Source organism: Vanellus vanellus (genome assembly GCF_965231255.1).
Source record: "Vanellus vanellus genome assembly, chromosome: Z".
NCBI lineage: Eukaryota > Metazoa > Chordata > Aves > Charadriiformes > Charadriidae > Vanellus > Vanellus vanellus.
Genome location: NC_138908.1, coordinates 5,068,086 through 5,094,978, shown reverse-complemented (window position 1 = coordinate 5,094,978; position 26,893 = coordinate 5,068,086). Strand labels below are relative to the sequence as shown.

Genomic DNA, 26,893 nt, shown 5'->3' with positions numbered 1-26,893 from the left:
AGCCCTAGAATGTATTAGTAGACTTCACCTCCTGCTACTGCAAATTGAGATCCTCAGGTATGATTAGGCCGTTGAATTAGTAAATATCTCGGGACAATACGACACGGTGTTGAACTGAAGTGGAAGTTCTCGTTTGGTTTTGCACTGTGATAGTGGGTTAATTTCAAATTAGTTCATATTGGAAAAAGAAACATTATTATAATGGAAGTGGTCACCTCATGCAGGCAAGTCCATACAGCAAAGTGTTAGTCAATGTTTTACCTTTCAGGCACAGTTATTTTTTGCAGTAGTGCCAAAGCTTGTTTTTGAAACTGATGTCTGAGATTATAGGAGGATGGGCTGTGCTCACATGGCAGTGACTTGTGGCTGCGAAAGGCAGGATTTAGTATGTCCATATAATTTCCTCTTTCTCGAGATTTCAAATGGCTTTTTTTCTGAAATAGAAATTAGATATTTATTTTTTTTTGGATTTTTTTGATGATTCTGTTTTGTTCTGGCAGGGTTAGACGAAGACTTCAGAGTAAATTCAGGTTCATTTCCAGTCTGAGGACAGGAACAAACCTGAGTTTGAAACACTTTTGACTTTGATTCCCAGGTTATAATTATTAACAATCAAAATACAATCTTGTTACTAAATATTATGCCTGAAGTTTCATAAACCATTAAGAAACCTCAGTCTTTTTTTTTTTTTTTTTGGTACTAGTGTTCATCATGTAAAATATTGTGATTCTTTTTGGATCAAAATTGTTGTCAGGAGAATTCTTACCTGTTTCTGGATGGAAGAGATCAACTATTGTTTGTTTTGATGATTTTCTGTGTATTTGTCTCTCTTTTAAAATGTGCTATATTGCAAAGTGTAAATATCCTGAATTTTTCAACTAGTAGCGTTCTCTTACTGAACATAGCCAACTAATCCAATGTAGGCTGCTAAGTGGGAAAAGGTCTTGTTCCTTTAAAGTTATTGAATATAAATTATGATAGTAACTGTTCTGCATTCCCTGTACAGATATTTCTGTTCTGACCTATTTTTTTAAAATCAAAGCAAGATGATAGTATTTATATTATAGCTATGAAGTGCTACTACAGCAACAGGGAAAAATTAAATCATCAGTTTATTCTAGAACCTGTATTTTATTCACCATTCCTTTCGCCAAGATGTACATGCATGTGCAAGCAAAATAACAAGAAAACCACATTGCTTAGGTGCAGGTACAGGAGCTCTGATGCTGGGGAGAAATATTCTACGAAAGTCAATTGATATCTGGTCAAAAGACATATTCCCATCCACGCTGGTGATAAGCAGCAGATGATGATGAATTGTTTTTCACACTACTTGACTGATTTGAAGGCATTAGCTTATATCAGTCCATCAGCTCCAAAGAATATGGAATAGGCAACAGGAATATCCTGAAGTGAGCATTATAAATGTGATGTTTTTCTGTTCCAGTATCAAATGATATCCTGCTGTGTATTGCGACACTGGGGCCATGGGAAGTCTAGGGGAGCTGTTCACAATTTCTGCCAGGCAGTGTGGTCTAAGAGTGTGCAGAAATGTGGAAAAAAAAAACCAAAACAAAACTCCTCGTTGTTGGTTGGTTGTTTTCTTTTTTTTTTTTTTAATGTGAGAACCTTAAAAGCAGATCTCCTTGAGAGGCATGGAAAGAGAGGGTGATTGCTTGAAAGACCCAGACTGACAGCTCCATGCGAAACTTGAACTGTGGACCCCACTTGGAGTGTGGTGGGTGCTTCACTGGCTTCACAGCACAGTGTTGCCTCTGCCAGTGCCTGGACCCTTTCTGTGCAAAATAACTAGCTCAGGAGCATGTCTGCCTGCTCCAGAGGAGCCTGTGCTGACTGCACAGTGCCTCTGCTGACTGCAGCAGCTTGCTAGCTAGCCACTGGGCCAGAATTCAGCTGCAGTCCAGGGCCTTGCTTGGCGAATGCAAGGTACCAACTTCACTGAACGGTGTGTTAATGATTTGGCTGTTTTTGAGTTGACTTTCATCAATACCTAGGCAGCAAGTTGCTTGGGAACACTCTTTGACGTAATTTGCCTAAACTGTTACTGCCTTAAGCTGAGAGTTAGTGTAAAATAAATACAAACATATTGCAATGTTTGGGAAAGCCATAGCAACACTATAATAACAAATAGTAAGAAGTAACAGAGTGGTCAAGGACCAAACCTGATGGTGGCATCAGCCCAAGGCTGGAAAGAGGACAGTGAATTCTGAACACTTTGTCTGTTTTCAGTTTCTTACTGCTACCTGGATTTGCAGGGTAGCACTTTTTAACTCACTACTTGGGTGTTACAAAGAAAACTGTGTCAATATCTGTGCGGCATTTTTGAATGGATATGTATAGATTCTTTACAGAATACTTTATATTTCTTCAGTTTACAGGAGTCTGTTAAGTCACTGAGGAGATAATCTGTCAATATAGTGATGTCAAAAATCTTGATTGCTCTTGTGCTGAAACAAGATGATGTGCTGAAACAAGATGATGTGCTGAAACAAGATGATGTGCTGAAAATAAACTGTTTTTTCTTTCAATAGTAGCGCTGTTTTGCTGGAGATAACTTATTTGAACAATGCTTTTTTTTTCGTTAAGTGTTTATGCGTTGCCAATTAAGCCGATTGCAAAAAGGACATGCAACAGATGAATGGTTTCAACTCAGTTCTCACGTACCATTAAAGGGTATTGAGCCAGGATCTTTGCGTGTTCGAGCACGATATTCTATGGAGAAGATCATGCCAGAAGAGGAGTACAATGAGTTTAAAGAGGTATAAAGTTGATTAACGTTCCTTGGTTTATCTGTCAAAACTAATTTTGTTGGTTGGTCGAGATAGATCTCCATAACACTGGTTGACAACACTAAATAATATTTATAGTGACATCTATGTATCACTACAGATGTATGATACCTGTTTTTCCCAAGCTGTTATATGTTAGGAGAAGCTTCTGAATATTTTAAAATTCTGGTTTTTTTTTCAGCTTATACTCCAGAAAGAACTTCATGTAGTCTATGCCTTATCACACGTTTGTGGACAGGACAGAACACTGTTGGCTGGCATTTTATTGAAGATTTTTCTTCATGAAAAGCTTGAGTCCTTGTTGTTACGAACTCTAAATGACAGGGAGATAAGCATGGAAGGTACTGCACTAAATCACACTGAATTTTACTGGAACTCTGGGCGGTTGGGGAGGGAAGGGCTCCGGCACCTTTGTTTTTTTCCTCCTCCTTTAGTTACAACATATTTCAAAGCGTAAACACAGCACACCTACCCTCTGCTTTTTGTTGTCCCCTTTTCTGAGCTTTTCACTTTGCTGTCTTTTCTTTCAGATGAAGCTACTACCTTGTTTCGTGCCACCACTTTAGCAAGTACACTTATGGAGCAGTACATGAAAGCCACAGCAACAAGTTTTGTTCACCATGCACTGAAAGACTCTATATTAAAGATAATGGAGAGCAAGCAGTCCTGTGAGGTGATACCTTGAACTATGTTTTTAAACATTTTTGATTGTTGACACAATTACCTACTGATTATTATGTTTACGTTTGCATTAAATATTAGCTGCAGAGACATTTATTAATTGCTCAGAACTAAAATCTGTTTACATGAGAAATACAGAAACTGAATTCATTAAGAGATACTGTTTTTTCCTAGATTTTGGCTTGGAACAGTATTCACAGTAGAACTTTGGAAGTTTTTTTAATTAAAATTTCTTTAAATTATCTATTTATTCTTTAGCAATTGTAGACTGTACTGTAGCAGATACTGAATGTCCTAACCTAAGTTACTTTTAGTAAACTCAAGATATTATAGAAGTCAATGTCTGAACTCTAGTTTTAATTTAAAACTTCCTGTTATTAATGATTGTTACTGATCCTGACCCTCCTGACTTCTGTGTTTCACTTAATTGTGGAAAGGATGGAAGTCCTCAGAAATGCCTGGAGTATTAGAACTTAAATTATTGCTGCTTCACATTCCCTGACTAGCCATTGAAACAGACTTGTCAGTTCTGTAAGAAACTTGTACAGCAGCAGAATATTTAATTTACTTTGAAGTAGTATTCAGTGTGTAATATTACGTGTAATTTATATGTAGTTCTAGTTAGGAGAAGAAACAATCTTTTCCTCTTTTTGTTCTAGTTAAATCCCTCAAAGTTAGAAAAAAATGAAGATGTAAACACTAATTTGGCACATCTACTCAGTATACTTTCAGAATTGGTGGAGAAAATATTCATGGCTGCAGAGATCCTGCCTCCGTAAGTTTGCACTCTTGTGTTCAGATTTGTATTTGAAAGTTCCTTTTTGTGTGAGTTAGACTGCACCTTAAAATGATGTTCTTACTGGTTCATCTTCTGCTAATCAGTCATAAGTCTTCAGGGTTGCTGTATGCACAGAGGAATATAGACAGCGGCAAAAAAAATAACACTTTTGGGAGTAAATAGTGCTTTTTGCACAAGCCTATGGCTAGCACACATGCTTTTCTTTGAAGGAGAAGCTACTAGACCCAAGAGGTCAGGGAAAGAATAATAATAAAAATAATCAATGTCATATTTCCACAAAAAGGTAGAAGACAGTAGTAGTTAGCAGACAATTACATATATTTGATTCCAAATTCTTTCCAGTCCTCCTCCTCTGAGAAAGAGATGGAATTATTAACAACATATTAAAAATACAAGCGGGTAGTAGTAGAATGATACTGTGCTATGATTGCTTCTGTCTGCTCGAGAAATGCAGAGGGTTTTTTTTTTTCCTTAATTGCTAAAATAACTTGTGTTCATAGTTTAGATTTGAACCACGTAATAAAAAGTGGATAGCACTATCAGTTTTCTTTCACTGTGTCATTAGTTTTTAAAGTACACAAAATCCACAATTTTGAGGTGGCAGAGTAGTACAGAAGTTTCTTTTGTGTTAGTGCTGGCAAGGTTAACACTAAAAGTTGCACTCCTCTTAAGAATATGATGCAGCTCTCAGCATTTTCTAAAATACACCACAATTTTCGCTTTTTTTTATGGGAGAGGACTGTTGCTGTGGTTGCTTAACTTTTAAACACCTAACCCTCATTTATAGAAGAAATAGTTGTCGTTTAGTTAAGAAAAAAAAAAAAATCAAACCATCAAAACTGTCTTTTTTTAAAAGGAAATGCTAATTAAGAAACAGGAAACATTAAGAAACACTTAATGCATATCTGAATAATCACTGCATTGCATATAGAATTGTGTATTAATGAAGGTTTTCCCTTGCCATTCATATTTAATATGAATTAATACATTTAGAAATTGACTTTTTATAAATGTATTAACTTATCAATTAACTCTTAGTTAAAGTTAATTTAAAGCTTCTGTCTAAATTATAAATGTAGAATTAATAATAGTTCTGCATCAATTAGGAGGTTGGTCTAGATCCTTTCTGACCAGCTTTTTTGATTCTGTAACTTTAATAGAATGAGTAATTAGCTATTATTTTTGCAGGACGTTGAGGTATATTTATGGGTGCCTACAGAAATCTGTTCAAAACAAGTGGCCAGCTAATACCACCATGAGAACCAGAGTTGTTAGGTAAGTTACTTGTCACTTTATTCTGAAAATGATCTTTTTCAAGTCTTGTTAAAGACATACTTCAGTGTGCTTATCTGTGCTTCTTTCAGTGATGAGTCTGTATAGTACTTACATAGGTTTCAGCAGTATTTAAGATATTTATGATGCTGAGGCATGATATCCCAGTTAAGGATTATGAGCTTGCTAGATTTGTAATCATGTTTTTAAGAGCCTTGCCAGAATAAGATGATGTAGTATGGAGGTCAGTGTAGCTTTACTTAATAGTTTTAACTTTCAATTCACTTGCATTTTGTCAAGTTTTACAAACTAATTTAAAATAGCAATTCCCTTTTTCTGGTAGAAAAGAAAAACTTCTCTGAAAGCAACAATTAACCTTCGTGATACCTGTAGAGAGCAGTGTCCTCTAAAGATCATGTTCCTCTCATGCCATCTGGGAGGACTGTGCCTTAGCTAGGGACTCTTACGTAGAGCGTGCTAACTGCTGGAGAAATCCTACATGGTTTAAGATCCATGCCCTTTAAAATGCAGACCCAACGTGGTAAGGAATCTAATACCTTCTCATAAAGACAATTGGATTGTTAGATTTTGCTGAGGTACTGTGTGCATTGGGATACATAGTTTTCTGCATCACAGAAGGCTCCCAGTCACTGGTGTTGGGCTGCTGGTTCTCATCACTCTGAATCAACACCATGTTGGTTTCCTAAAACATGTAATTCTGTGCTGTCCCAGTTTTGTTTCACTTCTCTGCTCCAGCCTAATCATGTTCAAACATTCCAGAGTTCCTCTAAAGATGTTGCAGGAGATTACTGAACCTGGCTCCTCTGAACTTGTACCAGCCACAAAAACTCCAGCACAGTACACAAGTTCTTCCTTCAACACTGTCCATTGCCAGTAGAGGTCAAACAACAGTCTCTGACAAAGATGTGGTCTTGATACTGTATTTCTAAACACTACTGGGGGTTTGAAGGGTATCAGAGCCACATCTTTCTTTTTTTGCAGTATCTGGCAGTCATATGATTTGCCAAGGTTAATCTCCCATGGAGGGAGTCCCTCAGAGGATCTGTCTTTGGCTTTTGTGTATCATTTTGACAACAAAAGCTTTGGGTTATGTCATCCAGGTTACCATGCAGGGACTTTGCCTTGAAATTGAGGTTGCTATTATGGTGATTGCCAGCCTACTGAAAGGCTGTAGAGCTCAGCAGTGAGTACCATATCTTCTTCTGTTCCTCCCCAGCTCCAGAAAGAACCATGTGGCTTTCCTTAGTGGACAGATGACATTCAGGGTTTTCCAGAAGTCTCCACTGTATGCTATAAATATTGGATCTCTTTCTCTTGGGATGCTAGTCTTCACAAGTGGATACTTCTGATTTCTCTGTAGTCTACAGTTTCACAGCCTTCAGTGATGAATATTATCTTTTATTGCACTATTTTTGGTCCAAGAATGATCAAATATTCAGAGGCAGTTAAACAGTTTTTAGATGTCTGGGTACCTTTCCTGCTCTACCATTCAGAAAGTACTTCTGTTTCACTCTGGTCATAAGCCCCCATCTAGGTATTGACTCATTTTTAATTTAGGCAGGTTGACCAGGGTAAGAAGTACCAGATCTTCTGTATCAGCAAGGTCCATCCTAGATTGATACCTCATTGGCCTTCAACTTTAGGCACTTTAAAAGAGGAATTGGTGTATATGCCATGACTTAAAAATTAATTACTTTCTCATAGCTCTAAAAATCACACCACAGAAAATATTTTAGCTTCACATATGGCCAAGATTTGTTGTCTTACAAGCCTGTAATTCAGAATTCTTGGAGAAATAAGAAATATCTGTAACAGTATGTATTAGGTGTCTTGGACATATGGAAGGTGCATTAACCTCACTACTGTGTGTTATTTTCAAGTAAAATGGACGTTACCATCACTGTGTACTTACCAACAGGGCAGGTAGGGTGAGGCGCCATTCCTTCTTTTATAAGTGATCAGGCTTTGTTATTGCTGTAGTGAAAACCAGTCTGCTGGTGGTGAACCAAGCACACTGAACAAAACTGAAGATTTAGATTGTTTTAGTTGGTCCATATGTCAAGTCATTGTATAGCAATTAGCTGGAATTGAGGCTAACCTGAAGTGGATGTTTTTTACTTTTGCTATTAACAGAAAGTTAGATTTTTCTCATGCTACTGAAGGCTATTCTGGGTTTCTGTTGAATGAGTTCCTAGTTCTGCAGTCAAAAGAAAGCACTCTTTTCCCAGCTTTCTAGATGTCAGCAATTACTTCATGGAGAAAAGTAGCAGATCCCTTACTGTTTTTCTACTGTAGCATACTGTCACCAGGATATGGACCAGCTTAAGCTTCCCTAAGGCTGCATTGCTGCCAGAAGAAAGGTTCCCTTTGCCCACCCACTCCTGCGCTCCTCCTTTCATGTGCTTGTGGGAGCAGGTGGCTCTCACATCCCATGGGATGGATGCCTTGTAGCAGAAAATGGAAAACCTTTGGGAGGTCAGAGACTAGGGGCAGCTTATTTTTGAAGCTGGTGTGGTCCAAGATTGGCTTCAGTATAACTTCACAGTTAAGTTCTTCCCACATGGTTTCAGCAGTTCCCCTTCATCAGGAAATCAATATACCTGTTCTTTCAGCATTTACCATAGCTGAAGTCACAGCATGATATTCTCAATTTGTTAATGTATTCACAGAGTGCTGACTGGTTGGTTGGTGCCTGTCTCAAAAAGATTCCGTGCTAATTTGAATGCTTAAAGACTACACAATTTTACATTAATTCTCTAACTTTATTGAACAAAATACATTTTTTTTTTTCCCATTTCAGTGGCTTTGTTTTTCTTCGACTGATTTGTCCTGCTATCCTGAACCCGAGGATGTTTAATATCATCTCAGGTGAGTGTATGCTTGAGACTGAATTCATACTTCATACAGTAGTAGGCATGACATTACTGTAGTGTCTCATGTAGCAAAATACAAAGTTTTTTTTGAACACTGTGTCCAAAGTCATGTTATCCATGTCACTTGACTGACTTCTCTCTAAGGCAGCCAACGTATGCTTTTCACCCTTAAAGTTTAGATTGTGGTTATCCTCAGTGTCATTTTACAATCCAGAAATGCATTGTGGTATTTAATAACACAATTTTGAGTTAAAGTCTAGCAATGAGGAATATATTCTAGCAGTGTGAAAAATCTAAGTGTGTGATCTTCAGATGTCGCTTTGAATACAATGCACCGCCAAAGTTAATGGTTGAAATTCAACAGTATCTCTTAAATTAACAAGACTTACGAAGTTGAATATGTGTCTGCAGTGCTTGGAATACATTTGTGCACCTAAAAAATTATGCTTGAGTAACTTGTTCGAACGTGCTTCTTAGCTTCCAGCCATTGGGGGAAGTCTTTACTTTGACTCATTAAGTACAGTCAATCTCAAATACAGAATCTTAAAGATGAGAGAGGGAGGGGTGGCATTTAGAAAGGGTGGGTTGTGCAGACTTGAGGTACCTCCTAACTTGGGTTGCACTGTGTCTGCAGCTGTAAAAAGTTACCTATAAATTTGAGTAGTCCCCTTTAAGCTTGTCTGTCAGTGTTAAAGTCTTGTTCTGTACACAACTCTTACAGAAAAACAGATGTTCATATATTTTTGTGGACATTACTAAAGTGATGCAAGTTTTACTTCACCAAGTGACGTCTTCCACATGCACTTCTGTTATAATATTAAAAATATTTTATTCAATGAAAAAAATATGAATTGGAGAAGAGCTTGACTTTCCTGTGACTGCTGTTAGTTTTAAACGGAATGGTCAGGAACTCTCTACTTTGTTTTCCTGACAGATTCTCCTTCCCCCACTGCTGCAAGAACGCTGACGCTGGTCGCCAAGTCTGTGCAGAACTTAGCAAATCTGGTTGAATTTGGAGCTAAGGTGAATATAATTTTACACACAGAGAATAGCCTAAAACTATGTTTCCAGGAAATTTCAATATATCTGTGTAATACAGGCAAAATCTGTTGTTTTTTCATGCAAAGCCTCTTAAATGACGTGTTTGTCCTCATCTGCAAGGGGGCCTCGTTGCTGCAATTTCTTCTGTCCTCTTAATTTAGAGCTGTACAGGGTGTTGATCTGAGCTACAGCAGTAGCGTAAAGTCTGGCCACATTGGGAAGAGGAGCCATAATCATTTGAGAAGAAGTGATGTAGAAACTAATGACTCGGTACATCCCAGGAAGGTTTTGAATCTGGTAGTACAAACACCAGCAATGGTCTGTTGTAATTATTCATGAAGGAATGACATTTTCTTTTGGAATATTCGTATCAAAAAGACAACTGATAATTGCTAGTGCAGGAATCTGTGATGGGAAAGAATCAGAAGGATAAATACTCTGCCTTAAACAGATGATGGGAGCTTTTTTTGCATTTCAATGGATTATTTGATGGGGAAGGGGAGGCATCTTTCAGTAGTATTGGCATGGTTCTATACACAACCTTGAAATGCATTCCACACACATGTTCTATCTATATATAGTAATTAACTTTCAGATTGAGACTAATCAGGCCTAAATTCTCATCTTGGTAGAGATTATCCAATACTGAAACGAATGAAGAACTGCCAACCTCTGACTCTCACCCCTCCCTCACATTCACCCTGCATTTCCTTACTCCTTAGGATGGTGTTTTCTGTGGTAGAGCACCTCAGAGCACCCCTTCTGTTTGTACTCACTTTTATATTGCTAGACATAATTCATATTATAAATCAAGTGTACATATTGTACTTTTTAAAAAGCCCCTGGTTTCAATAAAATTTCTATTATAACATTAGACAATGCCAGCAACAACTGGTCTGTCTTGGTTCCCAGTCTGAAACACGGTTGAAAAATAAATCTGCTGACTTAAGCATAATGAAAGTGATGAAGTTTTCTCTGGCAGATATAACGTGGAATGTAAGCGTTAATGACAGAACAAGAAAAAGGGCACTCATTCCTGATCATACCTTGGAAAGTAGAGTGTTTGTTCATGTCAGCTAGGTATAAAGAGACACTTGTCTTAATACAAATTTCATGCCAGTGTGCATGTGTAAGAAAATTTCTGAATCTGAGATTCCGAATTTTCTAAGAAAATACCAAATTCTGTAGTCTTTTGACTGGCTGCATGCCAGACACTAGAAATTAATTTGAAAAAATAAAATAACTGCAGATGACATACATGTTTTGCAGTGTTATTTGTCTGACTTTACTGTGTTCACTTCAGGTGTGATGGTTGTCTTGGCAATTATTTGTTCTAATGAATACTTTTAAAATTACTAGGAGCCATACATGGAAGGGGTAAATCCATTCATCAAGAGCAACAAACATCGCATGATCATGTTCTTGGATGAACTTGGGGTAAGTGGTTAAAAAAATCTTTACTGAAAGTTACATAGCAGCATTGTAAATGAAAATTCTTTACACTTATTAACTAGTTAAAAAATGCATCAGCTCCCACACCGTTTTGAATTCTTGTAACTGAATAAATTTTTCTTATGCATGTATCGAAACTGCAGATTGCTGGCCTGTCATACGGAATTAAAACCATCAGATGTCATCTCACACTTTATTCATTTAGTGCCTCTGTAGATCTAAGAAGCTCAAATAGATTTTATAGCTATAAGGATTAAAAATTTTAGCCAAAAATACAAATATTTAAAAATATCTTTTAAAATATGAATTCTTATATATGATTTGAACGGTTTTGAACAGAGATTGAAATTAGTTTTTGCTTTAAAAAAATACTAGGTTGAAATTCAGTTATGCATTACCAAATGTATCACTGCATGCATTGTAGTTTGGAAGTGAAGTGCAATTACACAAAACCGTAAGAGTTTAAAAGAATACAGTATGATAGCTATAACAGGAGTTAGGTCCTCGTGTTTATATATATATTTTTTTTTTTAAACCAAGAATTCATTTTAAAAACCAAGATGAAAAAAATGTGCCAAGCTTCCTGAATTGATCCCTTAAAAATATAAAAATGTGTGGCATTTGGCTAGGTTGTCATATGTCATCTTTTTCTGTTTAAATTGCAACTTCTGCGTATTATGTCAGTTTTCTGTAAATGACAGATTTTGCATGAGGGCTCTGAAAACTTAGTTTGAAAATAACTGTTGGATTAATCTGTTTTAATTACATCATTGTTTTATGACCAGTTTAATGAGTTGCTTGATAGGATTTTGCTGAATTTTTGTTGCTGCTGTTCTCTCATTTAGACTGAAAAAAAACAAGTCACCTGATGGATGGATTCCCCCTCATTTAGGGGAAGGCTGTGAGTCTCTCTATATGCAGTAGCTTTCTGGTCAGAACAATGGTAGCATAGCAATACCAGATCCCTTCTAGCAGGATTAGAAATTGCAGTACACGCATCAAACGCATGCTTTTGGAGAGGAAAAAATACATAATTTGTAACAGAAAGATGGATTGGAGACTTAGCTAGAAAGACAAACATTGCAATACTTGCTTGCAGTATAAAACAATTGTGTCAGCAGAGCTGTAGAGCTGTAATTTATCTTCCTGTGTGCGCGCGTACTCAGCACCCTAAATCCTCTATCATCCTTTTTGCTGAAGAATGTTCCTGAGCTTCCAGACACTACAGAGCACTCTAGAACTGACCTATCTCGTGACCTGGCGGCCTTGCATGAGATATGTGTGGCACACTCAGATGAACTCCGGACGCTCAGTAACGAGCGAGGTGTAATGCAGGTAAGTGACAAACACAGGTACAGAGTTACAGCTTGAGATACTCCTTAATACCAGGATGCTTTTCTAGTATTTCTGGCTAGCAGTATGACTGATGAACATCTTAAAATATGTGCATTTCAGCAGGAGGTTATTAGCTATAAAATCCATAGTTTTGTTTCTTAATGCAACAAAACCAAAGCGGTTTTGTAAAGTTTCAATAGGAAGTTATAGTTTTTAAAGGAAGCCTAACCCACAAAATTACTGTCTCCTGACAGGCTCTCTGGGTTGTTAGTTTTAGCATGTTGGGTTTTTTCAGTTGAGAACTACATTTATTTTCATTACCTTTCTGTTGATACCTCATTTCTGCTTCCTGATTTGCCAGTACATTTGTAAACAAACATGGCAAACTTTTCTAGCAAATCCCCAGTGTTTTAGCAGTATGCTTTCATAGCCTCCCTGTTAAACCACAAAGCAGCAAAAAGATCCATGGGTGGACAGGCAAAGTTCATAATGCTGTTTTAGACTTCCCTTTTGAAGATAATGTCTTACTGACTAGGGAATCAGCTGTTTCCTTTGTTTGTTTGTTTTACTATATTTTAAACTACGTAGTAGCAGATGTGATAGGCTGATGCTGAAAATGCTTCTCAAGCAAGACTGTTGTTTCCAGTAGCTGACATACCTTTTTACTGCCTCTCTCTACAGCATGTTCTTAAGAAGCTTTTGGCTATTACTGAACTGCTTCAACAAAAACAAAATCAGTATTCAGTGTCTAATAACATCAGGTAGCAGCCCTCTACCTGAATTCTGCATGGATCCAGCATGCCCAACATGGCGACTCACACCAGTATCACTTTCTTCTTGCTCTTGCCAAAAACCGCACACCCTGTCACATTCCCAGTGATGTGTGAACTATGCAAAAAGAAAACAAAGAATCTGTTGGTGAACGATTGTACCAGCAGCTTTTTAAGCTATCTGTGCAGGACATTTGCACTTTTTTCCACTTGGAAACAGTTTTCACAACCTCTGAGCCTTGGTGTACAGTTCACCTTCCACAAAGAAAATGCTGTGACTGTGTCTTGAACTTTGAAAATTATTTTCAGCAGCTCTGATTGCCAAAGTTTTGCTGTCTTGTTGGAAGAGAATTATCAACTGACATGAAAAGAAATGTGTTGTTTTGACAGCCACCTATAACTGGATAACATTTCTTACTGTAATTTCTGACTGGTTACAATAATTATGACTTTCGACTGTTTCAACCACTTTAACTTGTATTTACAGTTTTCAGAATTTGATGTTATGGTAGAAACAATCTTTACTGTACACTTTTTATACCATGCTGTTTCTCTTGCTGGAATCATGTTGGAAGAGAATATGCAGAATGGGTCTTGTCAGCTTTATTTTTTGATGTGTCACTGATTCAGTCTGAATAGTTCTTCCATCAAGAACTGTATATCCAGATAAATCACAATGCTTTTGTAAAATGTTTACAACAGTAAATAATTTGAATTCAGTAAATTTTATTGATCATTGTATCAGACATGCATGCATTCATTAAACCATTTTATAAAATATGTATTTGTTGGTCTTTTGTCTACTGTAAGTCTAACAAATATTATTTTTATAAGTGAAAAATAAGTTTTAAAAATAAATCAAACTGCAGATCAACTCTTTATGGAAACTGGCTAACTTTGCTGTGGAAATTTTTTACAGTGTCTGCACACATGACGTACTTGGAAGTATGCATGCGGTGTCACTTTTTTAGCATGAATCCTTGGAACAGCATTACCTTGTCATCTAACATTGTTAGATGTTAAAATTGTTTAAAAGAATTAAAAGTAAAAAATGCAGTTGATTCAGAGGGTATTTCAGCATCACCATTCGTAACTTTTCTAGGCAGTGATCTCAAGAAATAAAAGCATGCTGAGATTCACTGACAGGACTAATGAGATAATCCCAGAAAGAGTTGTGTGACATGGTTGCTACACCACTAGAACAACTACACACTCTGTCCTGTCTGTTAGAACTGCTTTTTCCATTCACTGTCACACTAAATGGTATAGACTTTGGGTCTTTACTGTAACACTAGTGCATGACTTCTAGGTTTGTAGATGGCTCTTGCTGTGCTGCCCTGGTCCCTCCAGTTGGGGAAACTTTCTTGAAGGTGGGTATCCAGTGCTGTGGCCGAGAGCTCACAGGTGTTGTGGGTACCACACTTAGCAGACAGACATGATGCTGCCAGTACAGCCTAGTGAAGACATACCTGTTCGCAAGACCTCGGTATTACTGCATTCTTTTTTAGGTCATCCCATAAAACTGCTTCTTGCCTTACTGCTGTCAAGCCTGTATTAAACTGCATCTCAGAGGAAAAGGTAATTAGCAATCTTTTTTCTGCCCTACTTAGTTCTCTCTCTGTATAGTTAGGTCACAGAATCCCAGTTTGTAAACACTGTTGAATGCTCTGCCTATAGCTTCCAGCCAGTTCAGAACCAAAGTACACAGCTTAAACCATGTTAAATCACACTTCCTTCACCTGATTATGAAGGTGTTGTGCAAGTGGTGTCAGGTTTTCTGAAGTGAAATTGTGATAGCCGCTCTTCTTCCCTGACTAGTCAGCCAATGACCCTGGTATAGAAGGATTTGTCAAAACCAGAGTGGATCAAGTGGGTTATTCTGTAGATTAAATTGGCTGGGTGTAGGTAGTATAACATGGTAAAAATAAACTGTAGAGAACATATTTGATCGGCTGTTTACCTATCACATACAAAATCCAGTGATGAGAATGAATCCAGGAAATTTCCAAAGTTGCATTTAGCTGTGTGTATTATAGAACTGCTTATATTCTAAAACAGTGTATAAACAGGAAGTTGACTTTGCTCTAGATCTGGAAGACATCTAACTACTTAGGAAGGTTTTTAAACATTCTTCTCAGTTGTCCCCAGGTAAGTTAGTCACAGCAACCTAATCTGAGATCACAGCTGCAGAGTAAGTCACAAAGGTGTGATTATTACCATCCATATTGCTGCAGCCTCTTGGTACGTTTGAGAAGAGCTTCCCAAATGTACCAAGTGTTAACGGCATGGTTGTCTTCTTTCAGCTGCTTCAGTTACAAGCTTGGGAAGAGGGAAGTACATCCCACTGCAGAGCACATACAGGTCTCCTGCTTCCTTTAAGCCGCTTTACTAAAGGCCCAGTTTGACCCAAGTGTAGGACTACAGCATGGCAGTAGCTGTTCCAGAACCAAAGCTCTTCCCTGAGTGACAGATTTCTTAAAGCAAACATTTCTTACTAATGTTTGACATTGAATGGATGAGAGTTTAACAGCCTTCCAGCAAAGTCACATACTTTATTGTAAAGTATTAAGAACTGACAGAATAAATACCTTGTGACACAGAGTAAGAAACCTGCAGCAGGCAGGTTCACACCTGACACCAAACGGTAGTTTCTGCAGTGGTAGGACTCTGTCTTCCTTCGAGGTTATACTTAGTCCACAAGATCATCATCAGTCCACTCTTCCTGGAAGGGAAGAAAGCAATGCCTTGAGCAATGTCTGAATTTGGTGTGTTTCACAGAAAGGTGGGCCAGGCAGTATGTGACTGTAGGTACACAGTACCACTGCACATGCTGCCACAGTAACTGCCACTTCATATGCCCGTTACAGAGAACTTAAGTAACACATAACTTTTCACATCTCTGAACTGTGTCTGCTGTCATTAATAGATGTAAATAGCAAGTTTAAACTGATTGTCATCATAGTGCTCATCCACTTTACTTGACAGATGAGCATTTCTACCAGGATACTTGACTTCTGACAACCAGGACTGACAGTTGGTGCCTGGCTAACTTACAAGGCTAACTCAACTGGAAATAAGAATTCATGCAAGGCATGCACAGAAGTTACTTGGCAAAATGCGTGTTTGTTAAGTTCCTTTTCACATTCTCATAACGTGCCTGACCTAAAGTCACAGCCAAAAACTGCCCACAATCTGGATTTCTGCTCAGACATGCTCCCACTGCTAAAGATTGCTAGTTTTAAAATCATGGAGGCCCAGTCATTTTAGCAGCCCCTTTCTGAGGTTTCACTCATGTGTCTCCATTATGGACAACTACGTACAGATTTCCACTATGGCTCGTATTACAACATTTTGCTTTTTTAACATTTTTACCTTGTGCTTTTCATGGCTTCATTACTTTAGCAGCTGAGTCATCTGTGCTCTAGCCAGTACCCTGTGTGTTTCTTCTATCACTTCAAATTGATGAGGTCTCCATAACAGTTATGGCCTTGCTACTGATACTAACTTCAGCTGCAAGCTCTTAAATCAAAACCCAAAGCCTTGCAATAGATTAGAACTGACTGTGCACTTCTAAATTACAGCCTAATTACTTACAGCTATAAATAATGCTAATATCAACTAGCTGCAGGATTGGTGAGGTCTCAAGGTTTGAGCAGTGTGCCCATACTATAAGCTTTCCAAAAATAAAGCACACTTTTTTCCTTTATATCCTGGTCAGCTCAGATCTGCTCTTTCATGTGATAATTACTCAGAAATTAAACTACAGAAGTACAAACTCTTGGCAGTTCATATACATCAGTATTTAAAAAGACTAAGTTTCAAGAGCTGTTAAAACTGTGCAAGAGCTTATCGTGAAATGCTGTAGGCTATGTGAATTTATCCAATCAGTTTATTCTTTTGGAAAAAGAACTGTGAGTATAACTTAACAAGAAAACCAAAATCAAAACTTTCTCTAACTGTAGGAGCATAACCAAAATAAGACTCCCTTCAAACTAAACTGGGGTGGGGAAGAAGTGAGGCTCCAGAGCTTAGGTGGAGCTGTTCTCCAAGTCATTTTGTGAGAAAGTGGAAAGTTATGAAAGTACTAGTTTGTATTACAGAGTTGCCAGTTTTGATACGCTTTAAGACTGGCATTTGGAGTAACACTAGTCAAAGTTTTTACAGCATTAAATAGCTATCATAAAATATGCTTGAGGTTCCACACTTTTTTAGAACACGCTTTCAACGCTGATTTTATTATAATCCTGTTCAAATCATTTTTAGATTGTAGTTTGACATCATAGCATCAACCTGCTACGATAATTTATAGAGCAAGACTCCTTGAATTACAAAAAAAAACAACACATCCTGCATTTTACGTTAAGATTTTGACAGATGACCCTCTTTAGCTGTTAGCAAGCTCTCCTAAATGCCATACTTAAGGTGTCTCAGACTACCAGGTTTTACAATGCCTTGAGTACCGAGAGAAGTCCAGTTAAAAAGGATTCTTCACAAAGCTATTCCTCCACCAGAATGTGTTCTCTACACCTTCCAGTCAATGTTGCAATGAAAGCTCTGAAAGGTATTCAGATTAGATCTGAAGGACTACCTTAATTCTGGTTTTATTTGTTGAGTCACCCTCCTCAGTCTATCTCCACCTCATTTATACTTGATCTTATAACCTCAGGTACTAGCTCCCCATCTGCAATTTATGCAAGCCTTGCTAGCAAATTGGCTAATGTAAAAGTTTAGTCTAGCAGCTGACCTCTCCTTTGTGCAGGAAGCCAAAGAAAATAGTGAAAACACCTTCTGGTCATCAGAAAAACCACCACAGAAAACTTCCACAAAAAAGACTGCTTGAGTATATTTCAGCATATACTCATTAATTTCATCCACATTCTGAGCAGAGTGTTTTCACCCATGGAGCTAGGATTTCTAGTTCCTCTAGAAACCTCCTTTCATCGCAATATCCAAATCTCAGTTTCACAGCTATTTCACCTCACTGCCATCATGGAGTTTCACATGCTGGAGTCAAATACCAAGATTTATGCTGTTTTGTGGTTGTTCTATGGTTCATCAGAAGACTTCCAAACCACAGGAAACAGCTGGGAAGATGGCCTGTGATTTCTCCCCCCACACACAAAAGACTGGGGTATTTAAGAACACTCACAAACACAGGATAGTACAAATCTGGCTCATTTTTAAAAGAAGAGTTGAAAAAGATTCTGTCTGAACAACACATAAAGGAATTTTAACAGATACAGAAATTCATCTCAGCAGCCATGTCACTTTTGTCTGGGCAGTTAAGAGTAGGAAAACAACTACTTGTATAATAGGTTTACTGACCTCATCCATTTTAGATCTCTTTGCAACATACTCATCATCTTCATAACCTTTCCTCTTCTTCCTAACCCCCATCCAGGAAAAAAGTGAAACGTTTAAGGATTTTTATAAGTCAGAATGTCCTTATTTGTCCATAAGATTAGATTACAGACGTATTTGTCACATAAACTACCACAGCCTCAACTAGCAGCTCGCTGGAAGTTCGCAGTGGGAAGTAAAGTGAAAAGGGCAGAAAAGCAAAATCAGGAAGTCATTTGCCATCCACCTAAGTCTTCAGAAAACATTAAATCTCTACACAATTCTTGTTTTAATCCCATGATTTTAAACCCTTGTTTCTCATTACATATGACATCAGTGGCCTTAGAACCCACCCAGGATTCCAGTTCTGTGTTACAAAATAATCAGTATTACAGCTTGCAGTGCAAATCAGCACAAAAGAATGTATACATGTATTACTGAAAGCACTACTTTGAGTCTTGGTTCTCAACTTCCAGTAGGCACTCACATAGTGAGCATGTGAACAGATGTCCTTGGCTGTACAATTAGATGTTTTCATTTTCAATTACTCACACAGATCAGAAAAAGTTAGTGTTTCTATAGTGATAAAAAAAAGGCAGAAGTTTAACATATCAAAGATGAAGTATCTACTCACAGGTTTGTATTAAGTGAAAGCTCCAAGCTGTGACACTTCTCTAATTTCTGTTTTAGAGCAGCAACCTCTTCAGGCCTTGGCAGTTCGTATTTCTTTATGAGACTTTTCATGCCTACAGTGGCAATAACACAGCTCTAAGCAAATTAAATAATTTCTGCTCTACCTTGTGAATTACACAAGCTTACCAATCAGTAGTACAGCTACTGTTACTGCTTATCCCTCATACTTAAGCTTGAGCCAACAGTTTACCCTCCTTTCCCTCATTATAACAGAAGCACAGTACACATTTTCAAGCAGCTTCCACTAGGGAAAAAAACCCTACACAAAAAATTTAAAAAAATCAGAATGGTACACAGAGAAAAAACAGAATGTAAGAACTTTTCAAGTCCACACCTCTGTAAGGTTTTGAAAGCACCGTATCTACTTTTTAAACAGACTCAAAAGGACACTACAAGGCAACATGCAACATAATGCAAACAGTTGAGACAGAAAGCTTACCAAATAAAATCCATCTTTTCAAGGCAAGCATTAGACATTCAAACACCCAAACTACTTGCTTAGAAAACTTCCCATCCCACACAGCACTCAAACTTTAGAGGATCAAAGATCCACATGTAAGACTTAACTATCATCTTACATCCAAGGATTAATTTTAAGTAATGTCAAAGTACAGCTGAAGCTGAGCACAAAGAACTACACCGAAACAAGTCTGAACATCACTGATTCTCGATTTCCTCAAGGTAAATTATAATAATGTAGAGTTCACATTACTCTGCTAACAAGCTGCAAAATACACAGACATTTTTTGCACACAGCACTGTACCTCAGCCTTACGGAAAGATTGATTTCAGCCTTGTTAAGAATACAAATTGAATTTACAGCTACCCTGCAAGAAACAAGACATTTTCCTCTACCACCAATTCTCTGTAAAACTAGTAATTTACAGATGCTTCTTCAAAGTTTCCTTCCAGCCATCGTATGTTTACAGAAAAGCTGCATTTGGGCTAATGCTACTTTCCAGAATAAGGCAAGTGAAGAAGAAGCGATCCCAGTGTTCCCTTTCCATCTCAGCAATGGAAACCCAAAGACTAGGTTTGTTAGCAGGAAGAGAAAAGGACGAGCATCTTTAAATTTAAATTGTATTTATAAAACTTATTTATAGACCCTGGTGACTTTTACGGTGTATTGCCTACTAAAGTCAGCTTAGTCAAAGGACTAGATTTTTAATGCTATTATTCTCCCATTTAAAATGTGTGCATAAGCTTAAAGAATTAAATAACTGATTACTTACTGGAAAATTTGTATCACAGCCTTTTCCTTTACTTAAAAAGGTAATAATCAATGTACTACATTCCTCATTATCTTAGCTAAACCATGCTAGCATTCTTGATATTGTATATACATAGATATATATCTGTGTGTGTATATATATATTTTCTCACACTAGCAAATGTAAACAACTTTCAGAACATCTGCATAGCTGCAAAACAAAAGTGAAGTATAAATCTTGGCATACCACTTAAGATGAATCATTTAGCTTAGAAAAGGTACCCTCTGGTGGTAGAAGTGGTTACATGCAGGCTTTTCCCTGAAGCTGTAATTTTTAAGTCATAGTGACTGAAAAGAGGCATTTCATCCTGACTTACAAAAAACATCATCCAGTTCCCAAAACAGATTTCTCACTTTTGAGTCAGTTGCTAGCACTCAATTGACTGTAATACATTGTTCTGAGAAGCATCTGGTTATCTGCCTTTTAATTTCATCTGGTTATATCATAGGTAAGGCTCAGTGTTTTCTTCCCCTGCACTCACGTGCTAGGTATTCATTCTACTGCCCATGTTTTACTTGCCTTCTGCCAGCCCTGAGATGAAGAAAACCACTTGAAGCACACCTTTCTGCTCAAAGCTTTTGTTCTTTGGAAAAAGCTGTTTTTCTTCCTTTAGAGATACTGTTTATCATATTTTTCCAATGTTTACTTACATTTCATGCCATCTAGTAGCTTGGTTAAGGATGTTCTGTTTTCTTTCAGCATAAGACTTTCTGATAAATAACTGCAAAGAGACATGGAAGAGTAAGTTCTTAAAGTGAAATGTCATAATTATTTGTGGCAGCTACCATTAGTTAATAAAATGTGTATTTACATCTGCTAGAGCTTTATGATTAGACTTAGTAAGAACACTTTGGTTACATAAGTGCTATAAAGTTATAAAAATCCATATCTGTCACTTGCAACATCCTTCTTCTGTAAGAACGTAACAGAAGTATTCCCTGGCTATCTAAAGAACTGAAGTTCCAACATTGCAGAATTAAACATCTGTGACTAAACCTCACTGAGTTAGGTCAACTTAACGTTTAAGATTCTATGAAGCATCATACTAACATTGCAGTATTGCACAGTATGACTGCTGGAAGAGCACATACTACAGAAGAGCAGTCTTCTGACAGACCAACAGATCGCAAAGCTTGCAAGATGGGACTGCTTCTTTTGGCAGCTGAAAGCAAATACTAAATACTGTCAGGTCTCTCAGTTCCTTCCTCTTCCCTCAGAGATTCAAACTTCCTTTTAGTAAGAACATGAACACATACGCACACCACCTGGGTAAAACCCCAACACACATGAACAACAATCCTCACCAAGATCCCCAACAACCAAGTAGTGTTATCCCTTCCCAGGAAGTGCACTTACGGATAAATACAAGAATTCAAAGACTCCAAAGTACAGTACTCTGTTCTGTCTGTGTTAACTTCAAACTTACTTTATAGACATATACAGCTGTATCAGTTGCAGCTCCCAGACTGAGGCACCAGCCACTATGAAGATGATAATTACTACAAGCTAAGGGCTGCTCTATTAGCAGCTTGTAGAGTTCAAGTTTAAGAGTAATATTTAACCTTGTGCTGATACCAGAACTGAATATTTGGAGCCACCTATCTGCCAGAGCACAGCGGCACCTGTTTTTTCCCTGAAGGTCCAACTTGTTCAAGACTGACCTATACAGGCATTATGGGAGAGACTTGTTTTCAAACCTTTCATGTTCTGTCCCACCTACTCAGAGGTCCACAAAACCTGAGCTGCAGTATTTGCTTCTCTCAAGTCCAGCAGCTCAAACTCACATAAAACATTAGATGGTGCAGATAAGTGACAAAGACTTGAGTTCTTCACAAATACGCAGATGTCCACGTACCTTGATTCACATGCTATCTACAAATTACTATAGTTCTTTTTGTAAGTGTGCTTTTCTGAATTTTGGCACAAGTAGTAAAGAATATAAATTCAGGAATGAGATCAACAAGTTTCAAGTCACCTGAATGTTTTTGCACTACTCTGAGAGAACAGTGAACCCTGTAGAGGATACTCCCACACTGTTTCATTCTTTTAGAACAAGAGACATTTGAGATGCATTTAGAGCAGGTGGAAGGAAAGCTTTTTTAAAAAGAACTGTTTGCATTTGCCATTAGCTTTTGTGCCTGTAGACATTACACTCTAAATGAAAAATGCTCACATGGAATGTCATGTGATTAAAACATCCCAGATATAGCTACTTACAGCAACTACCTTGGTTGTTTTTCTGAAGAAAAGAGTACGTTTTGTCTTCAAGTAAAACCAAACCAAATAAGCCATGCATTTCAGCAATGACATCAAAGTGTTTGATAATGCCTTTGCAAAGACCAGTGGCTAGACCACAGAAAGGAAAGAAAGGACTGATTTAAAACAGCACCTTATCACTAATACTTTTCCATCAAAATTGAACAGTTGCACCAGCCAAATACAGCACTTCGCTTCTGCATGCATAGTAACTGTCAGGTCAGTGTAATTTCAGTTGACTCCATAACCATAGGTACCATTTTTTTTTCCTTTAAGTGATTCTTTAGGTGTTTCATACTCTCAGCTTCTACTGTACTTCCACTTTCTTCACTCTAATCTTCAAGATGAGTCTGAAAATCCTATGCTGTTCTAATTAGGGAAAAGTCATCAGTTTGAAAGTTTATTTTCCTTCTTCCAAGGGAATATAAAAAACAGACACCAACTAAGTGCATTTATGCATTTACTTTCTGAAAATGAAAAAAAAACAAAAAAACATTTAAAAACCCAAACAGTACCACTTCAGTTTAAAAACATAAAGAACATACCAGAGTGTTAAATATACACTTCTACTAGTTAAGGATGTCTCAACAAAACAATTTTATACCAGAAGCAAATAAACTGTATAAATCATACCTATAATGAAAAAGAAAAAGACTACCTTTCCATATTAATTCCTGCTCTTGAACCACTAGATAATATGGCAGTGAGAGCTATCTGTGAGGGAGTAAAGAGCAGATACGCATCTGTCAGAGCCACTCTATTGAGGAAGTCATCAGCTGTCTTCCTCAAAACTTCAGGGTTCTCCAGTATTGGATAGCGAGTCTAAAAAGTAAGTATTTAGGAAAGTAAGTAGCTGTTCCTCATCTTTTGGTTCATAAGGTCAGAACACACAATTTAACAATATTTTGTAAAGCTAAAAAGTAGCAGGCCATCTTGTTATTCCACAAATAATCTAAAGTGCTTAAAGACCACAAGCAAACCGACTTCCTTTCAGACATTTGCCTATCACTTTAGAAACTAGGTCTTTTAAGATCACTGACACAAAAGGAAATAAAGTTTTCTAACACAACCCATGACAGTTTTGTATTACATTAGTATACAGAGTATGTAGCATATAAAACAATACTACCTTCAAGTCGATTAGAAATCCCTCAAATGGTCTGTATGGATTGTGGACAATAAGATGGAAGTTGAGTTGCTGAATAAGCAGTAGTTCATATTCTAGTATTTGTTCAAGTGCTTTCTCCTGTCCAAGAGGGCTTTCTCGAAGGTTACCAACAAACTGTGCACTGGAGACATTGAATTCATCTACTTTACAGGCCAAAAACGCACATGTAAGCCTTGAGGAGGGGGGAAAAAAAGCGAACAATTAACAAGCGCAGCATCCACCTTGTTACCAACAGTTCTGTTTAGAAAATTAGTATTTCAAAACACCATGTTCTGAACATGGCAAACTTTTTCAAATGGAAACTGGAAGTGACCATACTTTATCTTTACTCATATTTAAGCTCCCAGATGTCCTTTCTCATTTTTTCAAGTCTTTACACATATAAAGACTATACCTCCAATGTTCTGCTTGACAGAATTACTCAAGATGCGTTGATAACTCACATTATTATCCGAGGATGGTATTCCATCACCGAATTATTGAGGTAAAAGCGTTTGAAATACATGCAGGCTGTTCCCTAAATTAAAAAAAAAGAGAGGGAAAAGTAAGTATAGAAGCAAAAATGGATTAAGAAAAAATAATTTAAAAAATGGTATCACAAAATGGAACAGGAAAGTTTGAATATATACTGTAGACATACAGGATACACTAAAGCATACAGGATGCACTAAGATGCACACAATGCCATGTCATTAAATATTTCAGTCTAACACGTTTATGCCTGCAAAAGCCTTACAAAATGGTAGTGTAGTTATCCTTTCCTCCATTTTTAGACATATAATTAGGAAGATGATGCTCAAACAGTAGTCAAAAATATCTTCTAGATCAAAATCTGATATTTAAACTAAATTTAAAAACCAAAAGACTGAAAAAATTATCCTGAAAGTTTCACTGTGTGCCTAGAACTACGGCAGTCTGTCAGTGCCAAATTTCCAAGCTGATCTGAACACCACTGGCATGAAAGCAGATGTTTTCCAAAAACATTACTTGGTGAGTCTGGCCCAGCACAGAGATTCTACAGGGGCCACTTCTGAAATAGAAGGTCTGGCTCCACAGAGCGTGTAACTGCAGCCTACTGCTATGTTTCAAATGCATCTTCACAGTAGGCACTCTTCATCTTTATTATTCACCACACCTGCCAGAAAAAGGGAGGACTGACAGGGGACAATATAGGTTATACATCTTAATGGCTAGGTGAAAACAGAAGCACAATTTCATTCCCTGCTTCAGCTGTAAGTCCCCTCTCTCTGTCTTCTGAAACACACTCTTCAAGATAAGTCAGCTTGAAGATATTTTTTTCTTCCCTTGTAGGTTATCTTCCTGCCAGTACAGGTACTTGCACCAGCTTGCTTTGTGGTCAGACAAGCAACAATGCTTGAGAAACAACTGGACCAAACAGCCCAACTTTGTGACTGCCTCCTTTAGCCACAGTGAGATCACTGTATTGTATCATCAGGCCATCCATCTATAGGTTTGTTTCTAGTTTTTGCTTAAGGGGAGGAAAAAAAACGGTTAAGAGTCATTCATGCAAGTGTTAACAGCCCCAAGAAATGGATGAAGGTGAGAAGTAACTCTGTTTCTGAAACGGCTGCACCGCCCAGAAAACAGAAAGAGATAAAAAGCAGTCTGAAACACAGAGTGCTGGACACTGGAAGACAAAAAACCTGAAAGATATCCGCGCTCTCAAGAACAAGACAAGCAAGCAGCAAGCGAGGGAACAAGAGGCATGAAGGGGGCAACGCCTGCAGCTCCCGTTAGCCATCAGACCGCGAGGGAATCAAAGCCGCACCGAGCAGGCACTGCTGCTTACCACCACGGATCTCGGCATGGCAGGCTTGAAGACGGCGCAGAAGTCCAGCAACCGCTTTTCGTAGTACTTGCATATCGCCAGCTCCTCGTTGGGCTCCAGAAGGATGGGGTCGTTCTGCTGGACCTTGAGGGGAGCAAAGCTGAGCCTCACTACGGGGCTGCGCTCCCCCCTTCCCTCCCCGGCTACTCCCCTCAGAGGCGCAGGGAGCGCCCGCCGGGAGGAGGCCGCAACGCTCAGCGTCCCCCTCCCCGCCGCCCCCCTCCTCACGATCGTCCGCCCCCCGCCCCACACACTCCCTCTCGTCACCGCTTTGCATCGGAACTTGCGGTTGGCGTCGACCCGGCACCGCGCCAGCTCCTCCTCGCTGGAGAAGGTCCAGTACCGCCACTGTGTGCTGCTGTGGTACATGATGGCGGCGGCCGGCGCTCCCCGCCCTCCGCGCTTTACGGCAGCGCGCTTTACGGCGGGCGCGGGGTGTGTCGGGAGTTGTAGTTTGGCGGGAAGGGGGCGAGGCGCTGCCTGAGGGAGCAGGGCGGGGGCCTCCACCGTACCGGCTGGTAGGCTGGGACCGCGGGAGGTGGGAGAGCTGGAGAACAGTTTGGTGGCGGGGCTGAAGGTAACGAGCCCGGCGGGAGGCGGGGGGAAAGGCCCCGGCAGCCACTGGGGGCCGGGAAAGGCTGGAAGAGGGCGGAGTGAGGTACTCCTGCTCGGAGCCGGGGCGCTGGTCTTAGCTGCAACAACACCAGCGTTGATCTGTCGCTGGATCTTTTCGTGGAATAAAAAAACCTAGCCTGTACGAGTAAGGGAGCTGGGATCAGGCCTTGAGGGAGCACACGGCGGAATACATTACGGTGTAGGAAACCCTGTAAACGAGGAATGGCTTTTTTTCCTCATACAGCAAGAGGACGTGTAGCCCGGCATGAAAGGTCTGCGTGGCGTGGAGAGACAGAGGCTGTAGCACTGTAGTGCCAACGAAGGCAAGACGTCTGCTCCTTGTACACGGAGTGCCCTTACTCCTGGGAGCGCCATGGCCCCATGGGCTGTCCATGGATGATGTGAGCGGAGGTTTGAGCTTACAGTGGTTCTATTTACATCACGTTACAAACACTGCATGGCTATAAAATGCAGCTTCACAGTTTTTCAAGCTTCTTAAAACTGCGGTGAAGCATGCGGACGTCAGAAAAGAAATTCACTGTTCACTTTCCATCCGTGTAGCTATGGGACCATGTAATTTATCAACATCAAATAATAATACTGTTAGGAAAAAAAAAAGAAAGCAAACAATCCTTTGCCTTAAACCA

The 26,893-nt window shown here is 38.7% G+C and overlaps 2 protein-coding genes across 3 annotated transcripts in view; one reads left to right on the top strand and one right to left on the bottom strand.

Moving 5' to 3' along the window:
* RASA1 (RAS p21 protein activator 1) overlaps positions 1-15,031 on the top strand; it is a gene marked incomplete at its 5' end in the record, with an annotated part of 64,939 nt that extends 49,908 nt beyond the window's left edge. Inside the window, 10 exons of the mRNA XM_082497771.1 lie at positions 2,608-2,780; positions 2,992-3,151; positions 3,341-3,483; positions 4,151-4,266; positions 5,479-5,565; positions 8,384-8,451; positions 9,391-9,479; positions 10,857-10,934; positions 12,150-12,284; positions 12,966-15,031. Coding sequence (XP_082353897.1) covers positions 2,608-2,780; positions 2,992-3,151; positions 3,341-3,483; positions 4,151-4,266; positions 5,479-5,565; positions 8,384-8,451; positions 9,391-9,479; positions 10,857-10,934; positions 12,150-12,284; positions 12,966-13,049 — 1,133 coding nt within the window. The 3' untranslated portion in view covers positions 13,050-15,031. The remainder of the gene's footprint in view (positions 1-2,607; positions 2,781-2,991; positions 3,152-3,340; positions 3,484-4,150; positions 4,267-5,478; positions 5,566-8,383; positions 8,452-9,390; positions 9,480-10,856; positions 10,935-12,149; positions 12,285-12,965) is intronic.
* Positions 15,032-15,576: 545 nt separating this feature from the next.
* Positions 15,577-26,021, bottom strand: CCNH (cyclin H). 2 transcript variants are annotated; one of them, XM_082497860.1, is made up of 9 exons: positions 25,899-26,021; positions 25,593-25,715; positions 24,226-24,299; positions 23,744-23,954; positions 23,273-23,436; positions 21,009-21,079; positions 19,029-19,140; positions 18,380-18,440; positions 15,617-15,776 (listed from the first exon to the last, which is right to left on the bottom strand). In XM_082497860.1, exons 1-9 carry the CDS (start codon positions 25,998-26,000, stop codon positions 15,744-15,746), a joined length of 951 nt encoding a protein of 316 aa, XP_082353986.1. In that variant the 5' UTR covers positions 26,001-26,021; the 3' UTR covers positions 15,617-15,743. The 2 variants fall into 2 exon arrangements, with proteins under 2 accessions (XP_082353985.1, XP_082353986.1); XM_082497859.1 differs by lacking the exon at positions 18,380-18,440 and having other exon boundaries at positions 15,577-15,776.
* Between the last annotated feature and the right edge of the window lie 872 nt (positions 26,022-26,893).